This window comes from Aspergillus candidus, assembly GCF_002847045.1.
Source record: "Aspergillus candidus strain CBS 102.13 unplaced genomic scaffold BDW47scaffold_13, whole genome shotgun sequence".
Classification (NCBI taxonomy): domain Eukaryota; kingdom Fungi; phylum Ascomycota; class Eurotiomycetes; order Eurotiales; family Aspergillaceae; genus Aspergillus; species Aspergillus candidus.
In genome coordinates, this window is record NW_020194018.1 from 61,351 (window position 1) to 80,066 (window position 18,716).

Genomic DNA, 18,716 nt, shown 5'->3' on the forward strand with positions numbered 1-18,716 from the left:
GCAAGGCTCAAACGAACACGGACAGCGGGACATCCGTGCGAGGACTGTCCATCTCCTCTTTCCTCTTTGCATCTTAATGGATTTACAATGTCCACAACAAGCGACGGACAGATGACACTGTCAGATGGCAGACATGCGGGAAGGGAGCAGAGAGGTGGAAAGTCTGTTGTCAGACCGTCATGATGGAGATACGGGAGGGGGGAATCCTAGAAGACTTTATGATTTCGGGCCTTTGGAAGCGACGATGAAACCATGAAGCCTGAGGTATACTAGCCCAGGACTATTATGATTGCCCGATATAGGAGAGCTCCGACCATCGGATCGTCAGCATCAAATCCAGCATTCAGCATCAACATTTGCCAGAGTATAGGCTGGTGAAGATTGTAAGATCTGTGAGGTATCAAGTTGTAGAGAGGAACATTTACTCCATACTCTAGTTTACAACAGGACATGAATCATAAGTAAAAAATGAAAAGAATGAATAATTGAAGGTGGAGGGAAAAAGAAGGGAAAAAAAAAATAAAAATAAAAATAAAATAAAAATAAAAGCAGGGAACCTAAGAGGGAACCTAAGAGGGAACCTAAGAGGGAACCTAAGAGGGAACCTAAGAGGGAACCTAAGAGGGAAAGAGGGAAGAGAGAAAGAGGGGCATCGATAGGCCCAGCCAAGGTGGAAGAGTTATCCAGCTGCAAATCTCCGTTGCCATTCGAGGCCTCGAACGTCCACCGGCCATGGCGGGCTGGAAAGAGGAGCAATGATTGGGTACTATGAAGACAGCGAGGAAAGTCAGTTGTCCGTCTCCAGTCCGGCCAGACCAGGCCGAGGCTCCCATCGAACTGGACATTATTCTCTTATTCACGATGGATAAGAGAGCAGCAACTCACCTGTCACTTTCTGTGAATCATCCTGGTCATGAGCCACGGTTAGTTATAATTTACTGGTATATTTATTGATTACTATTATTATCGATTTTTTAGTTTTTTCTTGCGAATTCTACTATCTGGAAGGGTGAGATTTTTCCCTGGGAAATATGCTCCCTCCGCCCAGCAATCCAGTCCATTCAGGATAGACAGATAGAACAACAGACAGTTCTCAGTTCTCATAGGACAGATCATGTTCAATCTGGTTTGAATACTGGAAAGGATAACATGTTCTACTAAACCATCCATAACACAATATAACAATAGTACATTACCTTAAGTAAATGATCGTACCTTGGGGGTACTTTGGCTGTATTTTTTTTAATTTCATTTTCTCTTTTAATTTTTATTATTATTATCTATCTTTTTTTTTTTTTTTTTTTTCCCTCTTCTCTGTCCTGTTCTCTCTCTCTCTGTCTTCTCTTCTCTTCTCTTCTCACTCCTAAAGTTTTGCCCCTCCCCATCAACTTCCTCTTGGTGATGTTTCTTTCCCCTTCTCATTTCCCTTCCATTTCACTCATTCCACTTCCATCTCACTTCCTTTCCTCTCCCAAACAGGTGTGGTTCGACTGTCCTGTCTCCGCACGGGATCTCCCGTTGCAACTCAAACCATGACGATCCCATCCCATCTCTAGACATCCATCTGAATAGTTCCCTCTCCGCTGTATGATCCTAACGGACCCTCTCGGGACCCTCTTCCTTCCTTTCCGTCCGATCTCTGCCTCTGATTCCGCCCTCCGTCCCTCCTGGTAAAATTGACCGTCTTCCTTCAATCCCATCCTGGGCCCCTGGTATGAGTATCGATCCCGTCAACGAGTTTCGTGCTGGTCGTGCGGGCCCTTCACCGGCAGTCCGTTGCCGCTCTGGCTGCTAAATGTCCCCCCAACCCACCTCCGTCCCAGCGGCCTCTTCGCCGGCTGAGGACGATCCCTTTGCCATCAAGAAGCGACTCGAAAAGAGGTTTCTTTCGTCGTATGTATTGATCTGTTCTATCTAAGTCATCCTTTTGCCCCATAGAATTTTTTTTTGGGGCGTTTTTGTCGATTTTTCTCTTCTTGTGGATGTGGATTCTACCTAGTCTGCTCCTTTCTTTGTATGAAATAACCGAGATGACCCCCCCCATGTCCGTCTTTCTTCACTGTTTTATCCGGCTTGCCTCTTTCTTTGTTGCTGGACCCCGCCCCGTCTGTGTGTGACTCTCGCTGTCGATCTCCGTATCTGCGGATGATCGACCCTGCCTCCGCTGCTGTGTTTCTGCAGACCCAAATCGTCCAACCAGTGTCGGTCTCGTATAGCTAAGCATGCTAACAAGTGTACAGACACCCGGTCATTGCTACCCTCGATGTCGAATATAATGAGCTGTCGCAGTACTGGACGGTGTTCCAGAGACACCTTCAGCCCGCGGACCAGGTCGAACGCCATGAACGCCTTCAAAACTCTAGCGACGTGGCCAATCTCGTGGGCTCCATCCAGGCGACCTGGATAGCCAGTGAACGAGAGAGTCTCTTCAGTCGATCCATGTCGCGTCTGAAGCGCCTCATTTCGACCCTTGACTATCACTCCCCCCTATTGGTGCGTTTGCCCAAACACGAGTTGTACTTGTCTCTCTTATACGGCGTCTTCCAGTCCATCATCAAGGTAGGCAAAAGCGATCAGACCTGAACCCTGAACCCTTCCTTTGAAAGCCACAAATCTGACTCGTTCTAGGCGTCGGCGGACTACCCCAGGGTCATGGAAGGCATGACCAAAATCCTCGTCAAGATTAACAAATCCGCCAAAGAGGCTTTGCGGAACCAGGATGTCACATGGTCGATCGTCTATTTCTATTCGTTGACCTTCTTCACCCTCAGCGAAATGATGCGGTGGTATGTGGGCATGTCCAAATGCCGACTGTTGAAAAGCCCCAACCAGGACGTCTACCTATATTTCAAAACCCTCGTCACCTATATCCAGAGTTCCGTCCGATTGATCGTTCGAGACGCCATGGACATCGACGACTATGGCTCCGAGGCCCAACGCCGCGCCGATTTCGACCTGGCTTTCTGGGAAGAAACCCGGCTGAGCCAGATCGGCCTGCAAAAACCGGAGCGCAAATTCGCTGCGGAGTTGGCCATCGTGAGCCAGCAGATATGGGAGATCCAACAGCACCTGGCGGATAATTTGACAATGACCGCGGGCACGAAGGTCCTCCTCAAATTGATGAGGGACTCAGCAAGCGGGCTCCTGAGACTAGAGGGCCCGTCGAACGGCGGAATCGCGTGTTTGACCACAGCCGCCACACAGGACATAGGTATGCCGGCTGGTCTCCTGCCGCCAGAGCAGTCCGGACTAACAGCTTCGCCCTCCCAAGATAGTTCGAGGTTCAGCTGGTCCAAGGGGTCCAAACACAAGTGTACGCGCGTGGGGTTGCAGATTGCCTCGGCGCACCTCCAGGACTTCTTCGACAGCGACGACCAGGTTGCCGGGTTGGGACTCACCATCCCCGTGGCGGCCGACGCCAGCCTCGTGGAGCCGCTGAATCACTGGGCGAGCACGGTGCACTCGCAGGTGCTTGCCGTGTGTAGCTCCCCGTCGATGGAATTGTCGAGCCCCGTGGCTGGCATCTCCGCGTGCTTCGCCGTGTCCGCCCGGGAGGCCCAGATCCCCGTCATCTCCCACTTCTGCTCTCTACCCACCGATCCACGGGACGGGATGACCCTATTCGAACAGGGCCTAATTGCCCTCACCTACAGTCTCATCCGACAGCTGATCGACTTCCTACCGCCGGTGCTGGAGAGTCACGCCGCGTGCGATCTCGAGAGCGAGCGCTTCGTGCCACTGAACGGCAAGCTCACGAGCTGGAAGGAGGTGCTCTCCCTGGTCGACGTGCTGCTTTTCTACTCGCCCCCGCTGATGGTGTGCGTGATCGACGGCCTGGATGTTATTCAGGACGCATCGACGGACCAACGTCTCCGGTCTCTAGTACGCACGATCCTGTCGCACACCCGGCATGAGAAGGTGGCGGGGCCAGGCGGTCACCGGCAGCGTGTCATACTAAAAGTGCTGTTCACGGTCGAGGGTCGGCCGGAATCACTGGTGAAGACGCTCGCTGAGAACCCACTTACTGTCAGTCAGACGGCCCCGGTCGAGACACCGGCCACTGATCAGGTCATGAACTCTGGCATGGTGATGATGAATGCATGATACATGACACGACTTAGCGATTTTATGTTTCTCTCTCTCTCCCTTTCTCACATACTCACAAAATCTCTCACATGCCCTCAGTCTCTCTCCCAGTCTCTCTCCACTTTTCTTTTACTTTCTTCTTCTTTTTTTGTTCTCTTTCTAACTTCTACTTCATTTTATTCTATTTCCCTGAGCTGAAAATTGGGACAGTGATAGAACAAGCGAAGGTTGGGATGGCATTGAATATAACGATTGGTTTCCAGACACATGTGGAAATTGCGTTTTCTTTCGTTCGCCCTTAGTAATGCCATGTTGGGCAGATTTTCATATTATTTTTATTGTCATCATTCTTGTACTTATGTTCAGGATGCGGTCTGGAGGCAACGTGATATTCTGTCTAGTATTCCAAGACTGAGGAGGTTCTCGTGCTTATCAAATTGCGCAGCACTTATTATCTATTGTAATAATATTGTTCATGCGTTGGCTTTTCCATTACTTGAAAATTTTCATACTACCCAGTGCTTAAAAAATCAAACAACAAGCCAGTCAAAAGAAGTCAATAGTAATCTCGCAGACACTGCAACTTGCCACAATCCAGTAAGAGCTCAGATATTGTGGATTACTGATTATCTGATAAGATTAGATCTCAAAGTGGGTTTCGGATTAGATATCGCTCGGTCAGATTGGATCGTCTTTTCTTTCTTTTTTTTCTTCAACCATTGTTGACTAGCATGGCTGGAGAGTTGGGTTTTATTTCTGTGGGTTTTTCGGGTTTGCGATCTGGGGGAAGCGTCTGGTGTGAGGGTATCTACCCTGCTTGAGATCAGTGTCCTTCATTTGGTTGTTCCCTTCTGTCTATACAGTCAGTCAGTCAATCTACCGCTTCGGTCTACTTCTCTACCAGCAAGTTTTACTAGACACCCACGATAGACCCTCAAACCCAACTCACTAGTCCAGACATCACGCCACCTTGTTTCATGCAACAATCATAGCAGCATTGATCATCCACTCCATTATTGGCTCGACTCGGACCCACACGACTGCAGTACTATGTAGCCAGACATCCACCCCTTGTTTGCCTTTTCTGTCCTTGCGTGCGTTTCACAAGAAGTGTCACTGGAGCAATTTCCGTGCTTGATATTGAGGCTTGAGTTCTGCGGCAGCAGATGAACGCAAGTCTACCATCCATACCAGTCAAGAAACAGCCACGAGCAGATCTAACATCCCAGCCTACTAGATAAATATCCCCAGTCAACGACAAAGTTGAAACACCATGCTCACCCTCTCCTCCATCATCCTCCTCGCCTTAGCATGCGCCTGGTTCACCCTCCGCTCCCGCCGCAACCGCCGCCACTCTCCCCCCCTCCCCCCCGGCCCAAACATCCTAACAGCCCACCTCGCCGGTCCCACCAACTACGCAGCCTTCACAAAATGGACACGCCAATACGGGCCCATCGTCAGCGCCAACATAGGCACAAAAACCTACGTCATCCTCGGCACGCGCCGCGCCGTGCAAGACCTGCTCGAAAAGCGCGGCAACATCTACAGCTCGCGCGCCCCGTCCGTCCTCCTGGACAGATACCTGCACAAGGGTCTCGCGGCGGCGTTCATGCCGTATGGTCCTGAGTGGCGGCTTAATCGGCGGCTGCACGCGAGTGTGCTCAATGTTCGCGCTGTGGATATGTATCGCGGGCTGCAGGATAGTCAGAGTAGGGTTTTGATGCGTGGTTTGCTGAGTAGTAGTGACTTTGGTTCTGCATTCCATAACTACACTGCAGACCTGATGTTCACGCTTGCGTTTGGTAAGGGAAGAGGGAAGGGCAAAGACGACGCAGACCATCGCCGCATCGAGCAGATCAATGAGATGGCGACTTTCGTGCTACAGGGTGCGTCAACGATGGGGGTATTACTAGAGCTCTTCCCTTTCTTAGATGTCCTTCCCCAAGGACTCATCATGCGCTGGCGCGCCCAAGCAGCTATTATACACGAGAAGACGAAGCGTGTATACAGCGAGTGCTGTCGCAGCGCGCTGGAGGCTACTGATTGCTGGAACTGGGCGCGGGAGATTACGAGCACGCAGCGTAAGGCAGCGGGTGCTGAGACTACCTTGCTGAGGGACGACGACGCGCTGAGCTACTCTATTGGCGAGCTGTACGTGGCTGGTGTGCATACCACGCGGATGGTGCTTGAGATTGTGGTGTTGGCTGCACTGCGGTACCCAGACACCGTGAGGCAGGCACAAGCGGAGCTAGACGCCGTGGTTGGCGAAGAACGCATGCCGGATTTTACGGACCTCGACGCTGACGGGCTTCCCTACATCCGCGCGTTCGTGTGCGAAGCACTCCGCTGGAAACCCATTTCCCCGATCGCAGTCCCGCACGCTGTCATCCAGGATGACGAGTACATGGGGTATCGGATTCCGCGCGGGGCGACTGTTATCGCGAACCAGTATGCTATGAATATGGATGAAGAAGTCTGGGGTGATCCGGGGGTGTTTCGGCCGGAGAGGTTCGTGGAGGATGAGGGGTTGCAGGGGCAGGTTGCGGCGTTTGGGTTTGGGAGGAGACTGTGTCCCGGGCATCATGTTGCGAGATCGACGTTGTTGATTGGGGTTGCGAGGTTGTTGTGGGGGTTTGATATACTGGATGGGGGGGAGGGGCTAGGGGAGGATGTTAGGGCTGTGTTTAGGGTAAGGAGTGCAAGACGCCGGGGGGTTATTGAGGGGGAGGGAGAGGAGGTTGGGGAGAAGGGGGGTTGATGGGTTTGATGGGTTGGTGGGATACTGTAGACTGGGTAAGGTAGTTGTTGTGGACTATGTTAGTGCTTGGGTAAGGTAAGCACTAACATAATCATTACATCTCTCGACTTCAAATTCTAATCTCGCCGAACTATCCTCCTAAACCGATATCATAGAGCACCAAATAAGAAGAGAAGAGAAGAGAAGAAGAGAAAATGTCCAACTTTCACCTCACACCCATCGACCTCAACGACCCATTCCAATTCACGGAACTCGCTCACCAACGTCGTCTCTGCGGCTGGGACTATGACCCCGCTACCTTGACTACTTGGAAGCAACGGCAGACAGATGGGTTGAAAGTGCTGTTCTGGATAGTCACGTCATCTACCTCCTCATCTACCCCATCTAGACCCTCATCCTCCAATACACCCACACCCACAGACGCAGACACAAGCACACAAACACCACCAACAATCCGCAGCGGCCACATCTCCCTAGAACCAACCTCCACCCCCAAAATCTTCTCCCTAAAAACCCTTTTCATCCACCCCACCCACCGCCGCAGCGGCACCGGCCGCCGCGCAATGCAACTCATCGAAAAAGAAGCCTCCGCGCGGGGCGCGCAGTGGCTGGAGCTGACAGCCCTGAGCAAGCGGTATGTGTATGAGCCCGAGTGGAGGGGTATCTGGGAGACGAAATTTGGGGTGGCGCCGCCGGCGTTTAGTGTGCAGGAGTGGTATGAGGGGATGGGGTTTGTGGTGTGGAAGGAGGAGCCTGTTACGGAGGAGAGGGGTCTGGATGGGGAGGTTGTGTTTTTGTGGGAGGCTTTTATGAGGAAGAGGCTGTAATCCAGATATTTACATAAAGATATATGTTGTATGTAGATTTGGTACCAGCTAAGCATGGAAAGGACACCCCCCCGCATAATCCATCGCCTTCATCTCAGCCACCATAGCCTCCATCTCGTCCCGTCCGCGTCCCTCCTGCGCCGTCGGCCCAATCGTCCACACATCGTACCCGGCCTCGCGATATTCATTCTGCGCGCTGGGCACGGCACCCGTTCCGAACAGCCGTATGACCAGCGCCTTGAGGCCCCATCGGTTTAGGAACGTTGGCTGCAGGTACCACGGGTGTGCGACCCAGATCTGTGTGTTCCATAGCCCGGTTGTCGGGTTGGGGGTCTCGCTGAGAACACGCACGCGCTTGGAGTCTGGTCGGGGGAGACTTAAATGTCGGAGGAGGAGGCGGCGCAGGGCGAGGACGCTTCGTAGGATTGAACTTAGGATCGGGCCGGGTTCTTGTAATCTACAGATTATTAGTATCGGGATCAACAAAGAGAGGGAAAAGAAGGGGAAAGAAAGGACTACATACCCCAACGCAACCCTAACATGCCCATCCAGCTTCGACGCAACAACCCTCTCCACCAACCCCCTCATAAACCCCGGCACGTTACAAGTCGCCAACCCAACCAACCTCCCGCCCACCGTCCTCGTCGACTCAGTCGGCACCGCTACCCTCTTCTCATATCCCATAGTCCACTCACAAATCTCATCCACGAAATGCGCCCCATCGCGCCACCCCTCCCCCTTCCCACAAGACGGCAAGAACCCCTCAAAGCGAATCTGCATGGCATCGCCGAGCGCCTTATGGAAGACGCCCACCGCGCACCGCTCCACGTGCGTCAGCGCCCGCCACTCCGTGCCGTCGACCGTGCGCACGATGTCCACGACTGCGCTGCCCAGCGTGTGCAGCATGTCTTCGTCGAGGATCTTGCCGGCTTTGCGGTACCGCGCGTGCAGGTAGTTCATGCGTGCGATGCCTGCCAGGTGCGCGTCAGAGCCGGGGATGCGGTCGTGCACTTCGCTGAGCACTATTTCGGTGTCGGCGGCGCGCTTGGGGGCGTTTTTTGCGTTGAGTTGACCGGTTGCGACGAAGAGTTTGGTCATTGTTGGGATTGAGGCTGTCTTTATTTGTTTGTCAGATTAGTCGGATTATTTTATGTGGGATGTTGGAAGTGGAATGAATGGTGGAGGGAGGAGGTACCTTCAATAAAGACAGTTTCATCGCATTGTGCATAGAGTAGGGAAATTCCAGCTCGCGCAGCTCGCGCACGATCTGGTGCGCTTCGCCGACGGTCATGCTTGAGGGGGGATGTTTCTCGTGGAAGCGCGACTGGATGGCATCGCGACGGTTGAAGCGACGGGTGCGGACGAGGTAGAGGTATAGGGCGAGGAGGGACACTGCGTATGGTATGATATTAGACATTGCGATGATTTTCTGTATTTGAATCTGGGTGGATCGCGTTGACTGAAGTGGTGGGGTGGTGGTTTAAGTATACTTTGGTTGTTGAGGATCTGGATGGCCGAGATAATGTAATCCGCGTCATGTCGGAGATGGATTGTCACATTCTGATATTGTCAACATTGTTGATGGAGTTTTCATTAGATTCAATCACATCAATTAGCAGTAGGTTCAACTTGTACACTATCAGCGCATTCCGAGGATGCAAATTATCTGATAATGCATACTAACTATATCGTAGCACAAGATATGACGACCCATCACTAGCCCTGATCATGTCAACAGTCCGTGTACTCAAGTCAAACATTGCCGTCGACGCATATATACAGATGATAGCCTTTGTATTCAAATCATTATACATAGTAGATCATTCTGAGCCGTGATGGTGGATGTATAAGTTCATAGATGTAGATTTCGCAGATTATGATAATATCAGCCCTAACCCGTTGAGATCCACTGTCCCAACAAACCGTCCATAGGCTATATAAAGCATTCACAGATCTATTGAACAATTTAACACGTTGACTCATTACACATGATCGCAGTATCTGTATCAAAAGCCAAAATGATGCTCGGAGACAGCTGGCTCCCTATTATTCTATGTGTGCTCGTCCTCGCATACAAGAACCTCCCCTTTGTGTGGCACGTCAGTATCCCTGGAACCCTTCATTTCTTCAAACTTATTTCTTCCCCGCGTCTTCTCCTTGACCCTCTCAAATGAATCAAAATAGACTATCAAGACTAAATCAAATAGATCCGCTTCCTCCGCACCCTCATAACCCGACTCTTCCTCGCCCCCACCACCAAGCTCCCCCTCCACCCAACCCACCTCTTCCTCCCCGCAATCCACCACACCCGTTCCCCCGCCACAGAATGCGACTACAACCTGCACAAGTCGAACTCGACGTACTTTACCGACCTGGACATCTCGCGCGGCAGCCTCAGCCTCGTCCTCTTCAGCCGATGTCTGTCATTCATGCCGTCGGAGGCGAACCACACCGCGGCGATGATTCTCAGCGGTGTGCAGTGCGTTTTTCGGAAGGAGATTAAGCCTTATCAGGGGTATGAGGTGTGGACGCGGGTGATGGCGTGGGATGAGAAGTGGTTGTATTTGGTGTCGCATTTTGTGGAGAGGGGGCCGGGTGAGCCGCGGGAGTATGTGCTTCAGGGGGGGAAGAAGGACGTGACGGTGGCGGGTTTGGAAAGGAAGAAGGATGAGGGAGAGCGGAAGAAAAAGGTGTTTGCGTCTTCTGTGTCGAGATATGTCTTTAAGCAGGGACGGAAGACGGTGGCGCCGGAGATGATTCTCTTGCAGTGTGGGCTGTTGCCTGGACGGGAGGATGAATTGTGGGATGTGATTGAGGAGAGGAGGAAGAGGGATGTGGAGGCGGCGCAGTTGAATAGAGGGTGGGATGCGGTGTATGAGGCATTTGAGGAGGTGGATGTTGCGTTGGGGAGGTATACGGATTTGATGTGGAGGTGATGGTCTACTGCTTTTGTACTGTGCGTATAGAAGAGTATACCAGGATCATAGTGTTTTTTGGCTTGTATACTATGTATTGATACTTTACCAGACATATGATAGTAATTCACAAGGTCAAGTGATGATTTTAGACACCTCAGGGATGATATACGAATATCAGACTGGCAGCGCTTGTATTTGGGTGTCAAAACGCCGGAGGGCAGAACGGCGGGGCGTCTCAGGGACGGCCACCGCAGGCGGCGGCGTCGGGGATGGCGGTACAGGGCCATAGCTCGTCTCGTACGGAGCATTGACTGGCCCTGCCAGGCCATTTGCAGTTGGCGCATGCTCCGCTGAATGCGCCTGGTAGATTGCGGCATTCGGAGAACCCAGCACTCCGTCTGAGCAGCGGCGTCCCCACCAAATACATAGTAATCTTGACAGACGGGGAAGTATGAGATACCATTAGCAGGGATTCAAACTTTCGGATGCTTTGGCACTTGTTCTGGCCGCACATCACCCTTTATGTCAAAGTCAAGTGGCCATCTAATAGCCATTGATCCTCCGCATCCCCTTTGTACAAATGACCGGCTGTAATTGTGATGCCATCACTACTAGTCAATCCATGTTGCCAGAAGATGGCGTTGGCCGTACGTGCGCGTTGCACCTTTTGCGCCATCACCTGCTTCCAATTTGCCTTTGGCCTCATACCACTCTTTAGACGCCCTTCGGGGCTTGATAGGAATGATAGGCCTTTCTTCCTCTTCTTTTTTCTGCTTTGAGCAGCGTATAAAGCACTGTAATCCCCACAGAGGGAACTCATACCTGCTCTGACACAACTATGGCGCCCCTGCTCACACCAGCGACAATTCAACCTCCTTGGGAGAGTCTCGCACTCGACACCCGCTACCCCCCTGCCAGCAACACACGCACCTGAGGCATGCAGTGGGGACAAAGGGCTCGGTGTTGGACGAAGACTCCCCCGAGGAGGACGATTCAGAGTCCTCCTCGGAGGTCACGGGGGTCTCGGCTGCTGCGGCGTTGGCGGTGGGCTTGGCCTTGGAATACGCCGTATAGATAATGCTGGTATACTTGGAAGAGACGGATGGAATAATAATACCCTTTGGGATAGCCCTAATGAGCTCGTGGGTTGGTGAAACCTAGGTGTTATGGAGGCGGACTACCAGCTTCAAGGGGGCTCTGGGAGGCAATGGTGGTGGACTCTCCTTGCAGTGCTTGCACTCTCTGTGAGGACTGACAGGCGTTCTGGCCAGCTGTATACATGCTCTTGTGTCAGTCTATACGGTTGATGAGATGCTGGAGCATGACCTACGACCAGTTTAGATAGTGATTCCTTACTAGTGAGGGGGATCCAGCACATCTTGAAAGACCATAGCACCAAGTGAAATCTGGCAAGACCAGGGAGACTTATGGATAGGAGAGCTGCTTTGATTTTGTCTTGCAGCGGTAATTCAACGCCTTATCTATCATCGCTCGGTATTTGGCCAGAGAATTTGAAAAATGGTGTAGTTATTTTTAGATTCCAGCAGTTATCCTTCCCTTTCAGACGAGAATCATAAAGGGAATTATGAGCGTAATCTTGTTTGTCAAATCATGTCTGGCTCTTTTTAAAAAGGCTTGACTTGTGGTTGAAATCATTGGATGGAAGTCATGCCACAAGGACATATACACCATATCTAAAATAGCGAATGGTAAGGGCCTTGAACTTTATATGTTGACTGGGCTTGGTGAGAATGTTCAGATAAAGAGTTAGTAGGTGTGACAGAGTCAGAAAAGTTGCAAATTCAAGTCTTGGGATGTACTGCTATATTCACTGTATGGGATCTAGAGTCTGTTCATTAGATATATTCACTATAATCTTTGTAGACAGGATCAATGAATATACTGTCTGGTTCTTTATATTGTCGCTTGTTCATACTTCTAGACAGACCACCCATCAGTAGGAGCCTATCACGCATCTCAAAACATATACATTCTAAATACATGAAACAGCAATCACACAAACATATACATTGTGTGTATCATAATGACTGACAATAAGGTTGTTATCGTGATCTGATAAGTGGGTCATCTCCACAGCCGAGGGATTACATTATCGGATAGAATCATCTCGCCTCGCCTCGGACTTGCCAATCTTCACCCCATCATATCCCCATTTCGCCCAACGTTGATCAACAGAATTCAACCTCGAGGCATGGTGGACCCCACTCCACACCTCCGGCAGCTTCTCGCTGCGCGAGAATTCGCCCCAGTCGATCAAAATGCGCCAGCCCCGGCGCATCCAGATCTGACGCCACTAGCCGATCATATTCATTCCTCGGTCCAGAACTCAGACACTGACCCTTCAACCGCGACGGTCTGCACAACGACACTGTCAACGATGCCAATGATACCATTCTCCCAGGGCCGTCTGCCCCGAAGCAGTGGTCGTCCGCGTTCCGGCGCTGCTAGCGCCACCGTCCTGTCGGAAGTAGGTCTCGTCTGTGTCGCAATGGAGGCAGGATCTAACGGACCCAGGAACGACGGAGTCAAATTCGACGCGCGCAAAAGACATATCGTTTGAAAAAAGCAGCCAGCTTACAAGAAACGCAACAGCGAGTCGCACTCTTGGAAACGAAACTACAGAGTATCTCCGAGTCGCTGTCAGACTACCGAGCCGCGCTGGTGTCCGAGCTGCAGGACAGCCATCCACTAGTTACCGGCTTCGATAACATTTTTGATATGGTTGATTGCGATCGCGACCAAACGAGGACGACATCCCAATCGCCAACAGACAAATTCGAAGTCACTCGGTCATACGACCCCAATCCTCCCAACACCCCCTTTGGCTACCACAACGACAGCTCCTCCTCCACCACCACCACAGTAGAAACACCCACTACACCTCTCCGACAGCAACCATCCCCCACAATCACCCCCTCCCCCAGCACAAGAAAATATACGCACGCCTTCCGCGAGTGCTCCCTCTCCCGCCAACTCCAGCGCTACAGCCTCGAACACGCCTTCCGCCTCTTCACCAACGCCCACTCCCCCCCTGTGGAAATCTACCGCGTCTTCCGCCTCGTCCCGTGCCTCCGCAACCGCTCCAAAATGTACCCCTACTTCCGACGACTCGTCTGCGCCGACACCGACAACCCACTCGAAGTTCCCACCCTACCGTTCTATTGCATCGGCGGCGCCGGCACGCACTACCCCGCGCGCGACACCGCCGGAAACCCCATTTACCCGCCCAAGATGCGCCTCCCGCGGCGGATCTTGAGCGTGGGCGTGGACGGTTCACAGAGGCGGCTTGAGGCCTGCGGGCTTGATGGTCGGTGGTTCGATTGTCGCGATGTGGAGGGTTTCCTGCGTGAGCGAGGGGTCCAGGTCGATGGGTCTTTGTTTCCCGTTGTGAGGGAGTCAGATTCGGGTTCCCCGGGTGATGGTGGTGGTGGTGATAGTGCGGAATATCAGTTGCAGATGTCGCTGGTGGAGTCGTTGGGGGAGAGCGTGGCTCCCTCGAGGCTGGACCTGGAGTCGTTCTTCCAAAGTGAGTTTGTTGACAGTGTGAATGGGACTCGTTCGGTCTGCTAATTATGTTTAGGACTCCTTCGCGGAGTGGTCATTCTTGGTCGCGTGCCGGGATTCCGGGAATGTGATGTGGTGGGGGCGTTTAAGACGTCGGTTGTATTTAGTTGATTGGGATATTTGTGCATGCTTGACTACTATAGGTTCTTATAAATAATCATCATTCATTTAGAATATCGTTGATAGAAGGCCGACTAATGAGAACTACCGCGCATAGTACAACGTTGTATAGTACTTGAAAGAGCAGGTTCTGCCTTTACGTTCACCATACTTCGCTAAATTTGTATAATACGATCAGGGTATATCCAGATCATCCGACTAGCCCATATACATCAATCCCGGTGGAAAGTCACTCAGCCACCATGGCTGCTCTCCTTCTCCATCTGCTCCCCTCTGTCCACGCAAAGAACGCCAAGGTCTTCATTTGCTCCTATTCTAGTAGTTACACCTCTAGCAGCGGTGACTTGACATTTTTATCGTAGTCAGGAGTCGTGTCACAAAACCCCTGAGAGCTACGAGATTCAACGCGCATACGATGAAACAACTCAAGCTGCCGTCCAATTGAATCCAGAAGTCGACTTGACTACGCAACTATCAACAGACTACTCCACCCGACTGGATAGCATGCGCAATCGCATCAGAGACAGTCAGTATCACGCCAGGAGTACTAATTGCCTACCGCTGTATGAGTAGGACGATCGGTATTTGTTTCTACCAGCATGTGCCTCGCCAAGAAGATATGGTCACTGGTGGCTTTTCGACCGTGTGCGCGAGACGAGAGTGGTATAGCGAGTTAGCTACGAGTGTGCGCTACCCATATGGCCCCGATGCCCTGATACCCTAATGTTAGTATGAAAATACCCTACCGACACCAGCATCTTTGAGAAGGGAGATAGCTTCTAGAAGAGCCATGCGCGTTTGTGTGCCTTCCCTTGTAAGACAGGAAGCAATATGATTCAAAATTTCCAAAAAAGGGCCGGGCCCTGCACGTAATCTAATTCCCGACAACAGCTTTCCGTAAGCCCAAGTGTCATTTCCCTAGCGTACCTTAAACGGGAGGCTAGCAGATGATATTTCTTGTCGGATCTCCGGAGCAAGCCACTTGTGTGTAATTCTACTAATGTTACCGATATTAATCAGTACTGTGTTTCCGTCTGCGTCGAGGACAATATTTGTTGTTATATAAGAATTTGCTGCCACTGTGATGCCAGCTGGTTGGGTAATGATCGATTCTTTTTGAAAGTATTGAAGGTTTCTAAGCTCATTGTGAATGATTTCTGTGTCGTGAGACTGGTATAAGGCCGGTTAACTACCTTGAGAATGTACGGTGTCTTGTTGATACCAATGACTTGGAAGACCCCGTCCGTGATCTCTGACTCTTCCGATAACTCAGCCGTGTTGATCTGCCGGAGAGAAGGAAATTCACAGCGTGAAGGATAGATGACTCTCAAAGGATCCCCTCGGACCAAGTATCTCAGTCTCCCGGAGACTTTTGCAAAGAACACAAGAGTGAGCTCTCCAGTATTATGTATTTTTAACATGGAGTCACGTTCATCAGTGCACTCTTCCAAGATCACTTCACTGACCGTGTCATTGAGAAGAGGGAGAGACCCGAGGTCTACCAGCCTGATAAAGTACTGGTATTCTTTGCGTCTCAGCCGTTTTGGAGTCTTCTGTGACACCAGTCCGTCCACAGGACTCAAAAATATCTCGCCTGTGAAATTCACCTTGATCCACCACTTACGGCCGTCCGAGTGGCATATCAAGGTTTGTGAACGACAATTAGGCCCCGCCTTGCCTTGCATTGCACGAGATGATCCCCATTTTCAAGATATGAATTGAAATCGATCGAAAATTTTTGCTCGTGGAAAGAAGCAGAGAGCATACGGGCTCATATAACGGTTGAACGTGATGGATGGACTCTACAGGGGACGTTGTGCATGATAATGATATATCATATGTCTTATGCTCAGCACCTGATCACCCCTTGTGCACGTGACTATATATGTATCTAGGTAGTCACGTGCATTATGAAAATACGCTGACTCATATTTGCATAAAGTTGCATAAATAGTGCCTCCTTCTAACTAGTAACATGGATCAAGTGGCAGGCAGGCAGGCAGGCAGGCATGTCGTGCTTGGTCATCTTGTCTAGTAGCATGATAAGCTACTCTAGGTCCAAGTAGGTACAAAGCCATAAACATACACTTGTGTCATGGTAAGTCAGCTCCGTTTCGGGTATCAATGAGATGGATAGACTTGTTGGTCGGTCGCAAGTTGAACGGCCAAGGGGCCGTTTATATGCGACAACATCATGGAGGAGCCAACTCGTTAGGACCAAGCAAGATGATGTATCAATCAGTATACCGCCCGTCTATAATGACGTGGATCATCCTTTTCTCCTGCATTGATGGATGGGCGAAAGGATCGGCCCTGGTGCAATCAGATAAGATCGGTGAACCTCGTGGAATCATAATCATTTTAACTAGTCAACCGACTAACACCCTCGATCGGACATCCTGTGGGAACTATATATTCGCGCGGTAGGTAGCTGCTAATCCAGGGGTTCGTCGACGCAAGCGCTGCATTAGCTGGTGATGATCTGCCTGATCGAGTTGGCTTGTTTCGGTAGCGCTGTTATAGCGCCATTTGTATACCACGGAGGATATCAAAGAGAGGGAAGCTTTACATCACCGAGTCATACTTCAATCGTTCAACATTACTATTACTCATGAACTGAGCCCCTCCCCCACCCTTAATTAATATACGACACTACCCACCCCACTCCTACATGACTCGAAACTTCCTATCGCCCTCCATTAATCTGCACAAAATTCTTCTGCACCCGAATGCCCCTCAGCGGCACCTCGTCATCCCCATAACTCTCACTCCTCATATCCTGCCGACTACTCGCCCGACTAACCCGCACGTCAGTCGTCATCTTCCCGCTATCGTACCCCGGTCGCAGATCCCCGGACTCGTGGCCCCCCTCGCCCTGCGAGTCGTTGTCATCCGGTAGATAGTAGAATGAGTGGCGGCGGGCACCGCCCGTGCCGGTGCGGCTCCCGTCTTTCATCGACAGGTCGTGCGGCCGCGTCCCGCTCGACTGGCCCTTGGATAGGGCGTCGGTGCGACTGCGCAGCAGGGCGGGCATCGCGTGCTGGATGCCTAGGAGGCGTGCGCCGGCTTGGAGGGCGGGCCGCATTGTCGGCAGGCAGGCGGAGACGATGCCGGCGGACATTTCGATGGCTGTCCAGGCGACTGTTGGGGCGAGCGTGTAGGAGGAGTCGAGGGCTGTGTAGGAGAAGAGGACGGTGAGGCGGTAGGCGGAGGCGAAGACCACGCTGCGTTATTGTTATCAGTATGTGCTATCAAAGTTTGGTTATAGAGATGGGTGGGAAAGGCATACAAGAAACCGAGACCAAATGCAACGGTCAGGCCCACTTTCTCGGACGTCCGCAGCTGCAGTTTCCAGATCTGAGGCATCGGCAGGAACAGGATGACCAGGTCGGTGGCGATAGTGGAGGTCGCGTTGGCGATCCACGTGGCGACCTGGTTGATGCAGTGGCCGGGCAGCTGCGGGTACCAGAGTTTCTCGACAGGGACGCAGATGAAGATGAAGAGGAAGGTGATGGTGATGACCCAGCAGATGATGAAGGTTCCGATGCCGTAGGCCCAGCGCTTGAAGTAGGGGAAGTGGAAGATGCGGTAGTACATGAGGAGGATGCTGATCTTGGTCCAGACGAGGTTGAAGACGTAGAGGACCTCCGCGACGACGAGGAATTTGGCGATGAGGACGACGTTGTTGGGGTCGACTGTGTCGGCGTGTAGGCCCATGCCGTTGTGGATCATTGCGAAGATGAAGCCTACTACGACGAAGTTCCAGGCCTGTCGTTCTTCTCAGTTATGCTCTGGTGGATTGGGGGAGAAGAGTTGAATGAACGCACCATCGACCAGATAATCATCCAGTCATCCCACCATAGCTTTTGCTTTCGCTCCCAGCGCGAGAGCAGCCGAAGACATACGGACACAAAGGCCAGCACCGTCACCGAGATGGTGGTGGCTGCTGCCCAGTGTTGGAGATTGTCGGATTCATTGCCCATTGCATGTCATACTCTCATATCACGTCGCCTCTAACAGGAGTCAAAAATCAAACTCTAACAGGAGTCAGGAATCAAACCACCCGGGGCAGTGGGATCTATAAATCAGAAAAACAAAAGCGAAATAACAGAAAAAAAAATAGATTAAAAAAAAAACCAGCCAATATAGTAGGTAATATGTAGCGGAAACCCCACCATCGTCGCAAGAGTCAGGGGGCCCAAATTCCAAAACAGTCTATCCAGATTTTTTTACGACCGTTGAACCTTGTCTTAGTCTCGCGTGGATTCCGTATCTCCTCCTCTCCCTCCCCACCCTCATCTGCCGCAATGCCGAGTTAAATGCGAACTGTCACGATGAGGCCAATCATGGGGCCCGTGTTGGATCCGCCAACTTGCCATGTGTTGGCGGGATAATGGCCCAAATCCCGCCTGTCTGTTTCCA

At 51.5% G+C, this 18,716-nt stretch overlaps 7 protein-coding genes across 7 annotated transcripts; 5 read left to right on the forward strand and 2 right to left on the reverse strand.

Moving 5' to 3' along the window:
- The first annotated feature begins 1,296 nt into the window (after positions 1–1,296).
- Positions 1,297–4,572, forward strand: BDW47DRAFT_103036 (uncharacterized protein). Its single transcript, XM_024811980.1, has 4 exons — positions 1,297–1,893; positions 2,241–2,559; positions 2,629–3,211; positions 3,272–4,572. Exons 1-4 carry the CDS (start codon positions 1,796–1,798, stop codon positions 4,102–4,104), a joined length of 1,833 nt encoding a protein of 610 aa, XP_024673438.1. The 5' UTR covers positions 1,297–1,795; the 3' UTR covers positions 4,105–4,572.
- Positions 4,573–5,359: 787 nt separating this feature from the next.
- BDW47DRAFT_116516 (cytochrome P450) lies at positions 5,360–7,671 on the forward strand (the record flags this gene model as incomplete). Its single annotated transcript, XM_024814943.1, has 2 exons — positions 5,360–6,594; positions 7,026–7,671. The coding sequence occupies 2 exons, from the start codon at positions 5,360–5,362 to the stop codon at positions 7,669–7,671; spliced, it is 1,881 nt and encodes a 626-aa protein (XP_024673439.1).
- Positions 7,672–7,719: 48 nt separating this feature from the next.
- Positions 7,720–9,209, reverse strand: BDW47DRAFT_116517 (uncharacterized protein; the record flags this gene model as incomplete). Its single annotated transcript, XM_024814944.1, has 4 exons — positions 7,720–8,128; positions 8,195–8,787; positions 8,867–9,100; positions 9,162–9,209. 4 exons carry the CDS (start codon positions 9,207–9,209, stop codon positions 7,720–7,722), a joined length of 1,284 nt encoding a protein of 427 aa, XP_024673440.1.
- Positions 9,210–9,689: 480 nt separating this feature from the next.
- BDW47DRAFT_124428 (acyl-CoA thioesterase) lies at positions 9,690–11,663 on the forward strand (the record flags this gene model as incomplete). Its single annotated transcript, XM_024816251.1, has 3 exons — positions 9,690–9,770; positions 9,879–10,582; positions 11,450–11,663. The coding sequence occupies 3 exons, from the start codon at positions 9,690–9,692 to the stop codon at positions 11,661–11,663; spliced, it is 999 nt and encodes a 332-aa protein (XP_024673441.1).
- A 1,324-nt stretch (positions 11,664–12,987) lies between these two features.
- BDW47DRAFT_124429 (uncharacterized protein) lies at positions 12,988–14,285 on the forward strand (the record flags this gene model as incomplete). The annotated part of the gene is made up of 3 exons (XM_024816252.1): positions 12,988–13,077; positions 13,125–14,136; positions 14,191–14,285. The coding sequence occupies 3 exons, from the start codon at positions 12,988–12,990 to the stop codon at positions 14,283–14,285; spliced, it is 1,197 nt and encodes a 398-aa protein (XP_024673442.1).
- Positions 14,286–16,457: 2,172 nt separating this feature from the next.
- Positions 16,458–16,877, forward strand: BDW47DRAFT_103044 (uncharacterized protein). The gene has a single exon (XM_024811981.1). The coding sequence runs from the start codon at positions 16,476–16,478 to the stop codon at positions 16,719–16,721; it is 246 nt and encodes an 81-aa protein (XP_024673443.1). The 5' UTR covers positions 16,458–16,475; the 3' UTR covers positions 16,722–16,877.
- Positions 16,878–16,917: 40 nt separating this feature from the next.
- BDW47DRAFT_103046 (uncharacterized protein) lies at positions 16,918–18,663 on the reverse strand. The gene is made up of 3 exons (XM_024811982.1): positions 18,122–18,663; positions 17,584–18,062; positions 16,918–17,518 (listed from the first exon to the last, which is right to left on the reverse strand). Exons 1-3 carry the CDS (start codon positions 18,275–18,277, stop codon positions 16,981–16,983), a joined length of 1,173 nt encoding a protein of 390 aa, XP_024673444.1. The 5' UTR covers positions 18,278–18,663; the 3' UTR covers positions 16,918–16,980.
- Between the last annotated feature and the right edge of the window lie 53 nt (positions 18,664–18,716).

What these genes read in the sequence shown, in the direction of transcription:
- BDW47DRAFT_103036 (XM_024811980.1), top strand. Translation starts at nt 1,796, where the DNA reads ATGTCCCCCCAACCCACCTCCGTCCCAGCGGCCTCTTCGCCGGCTGAG. An exon ending in GAAAAGAGGTTTCTTTCGTC is followed by an intron (nt 1,894 to 2,240) that starts GTATGTATTGAT and finishes ACAAGTGTACAG; the next exon opens with ACACCCGGTCATTGCTACCC. An exon ending in TCTTCCAGTCCATCATCAAG is followed by an intron (nt 2,560 to 2,628) that starts GTAGGCAAAAGC and finishes GACTCGTTCTAG; the next exon opens with GCGTCGGCGGACTACCCCAG.
- BDW47DRAFT_103044 (XM_024811981.1), top strand. Translation starts at nt 16,476, where the DNA reads ATGCGACAACATCATGGAGGAGCCAACTCGTTAGGACCAAGCAAGATG.
- BDW47DRAFT_103046 (XM_024811982.1), bottom strand. Translation starts at nt 18,277, where the DNA reads ATGGGCAATGAATCCGACAATCTCCAACACTGGGCAGCAGCCACCACC. An exon ending in GGATGATTATCTGGTCGATG is followed by an intron (nt 18,063 to 18,121) that starts GTGCGTTCATTC and finishes GAAGAACGACAG; the next exon opens with GCCTGGAACTTCGTCGTAGT. An exon ending in GCATTTGGTCTCGGTTTCTT is followed by an intron (nt 17,519 to 17,583) that starts GTATGCCTTTCC and finishes ACAATAACGCAG; the next exon opens with CGTGGTCTTCGCCTCCGCCT.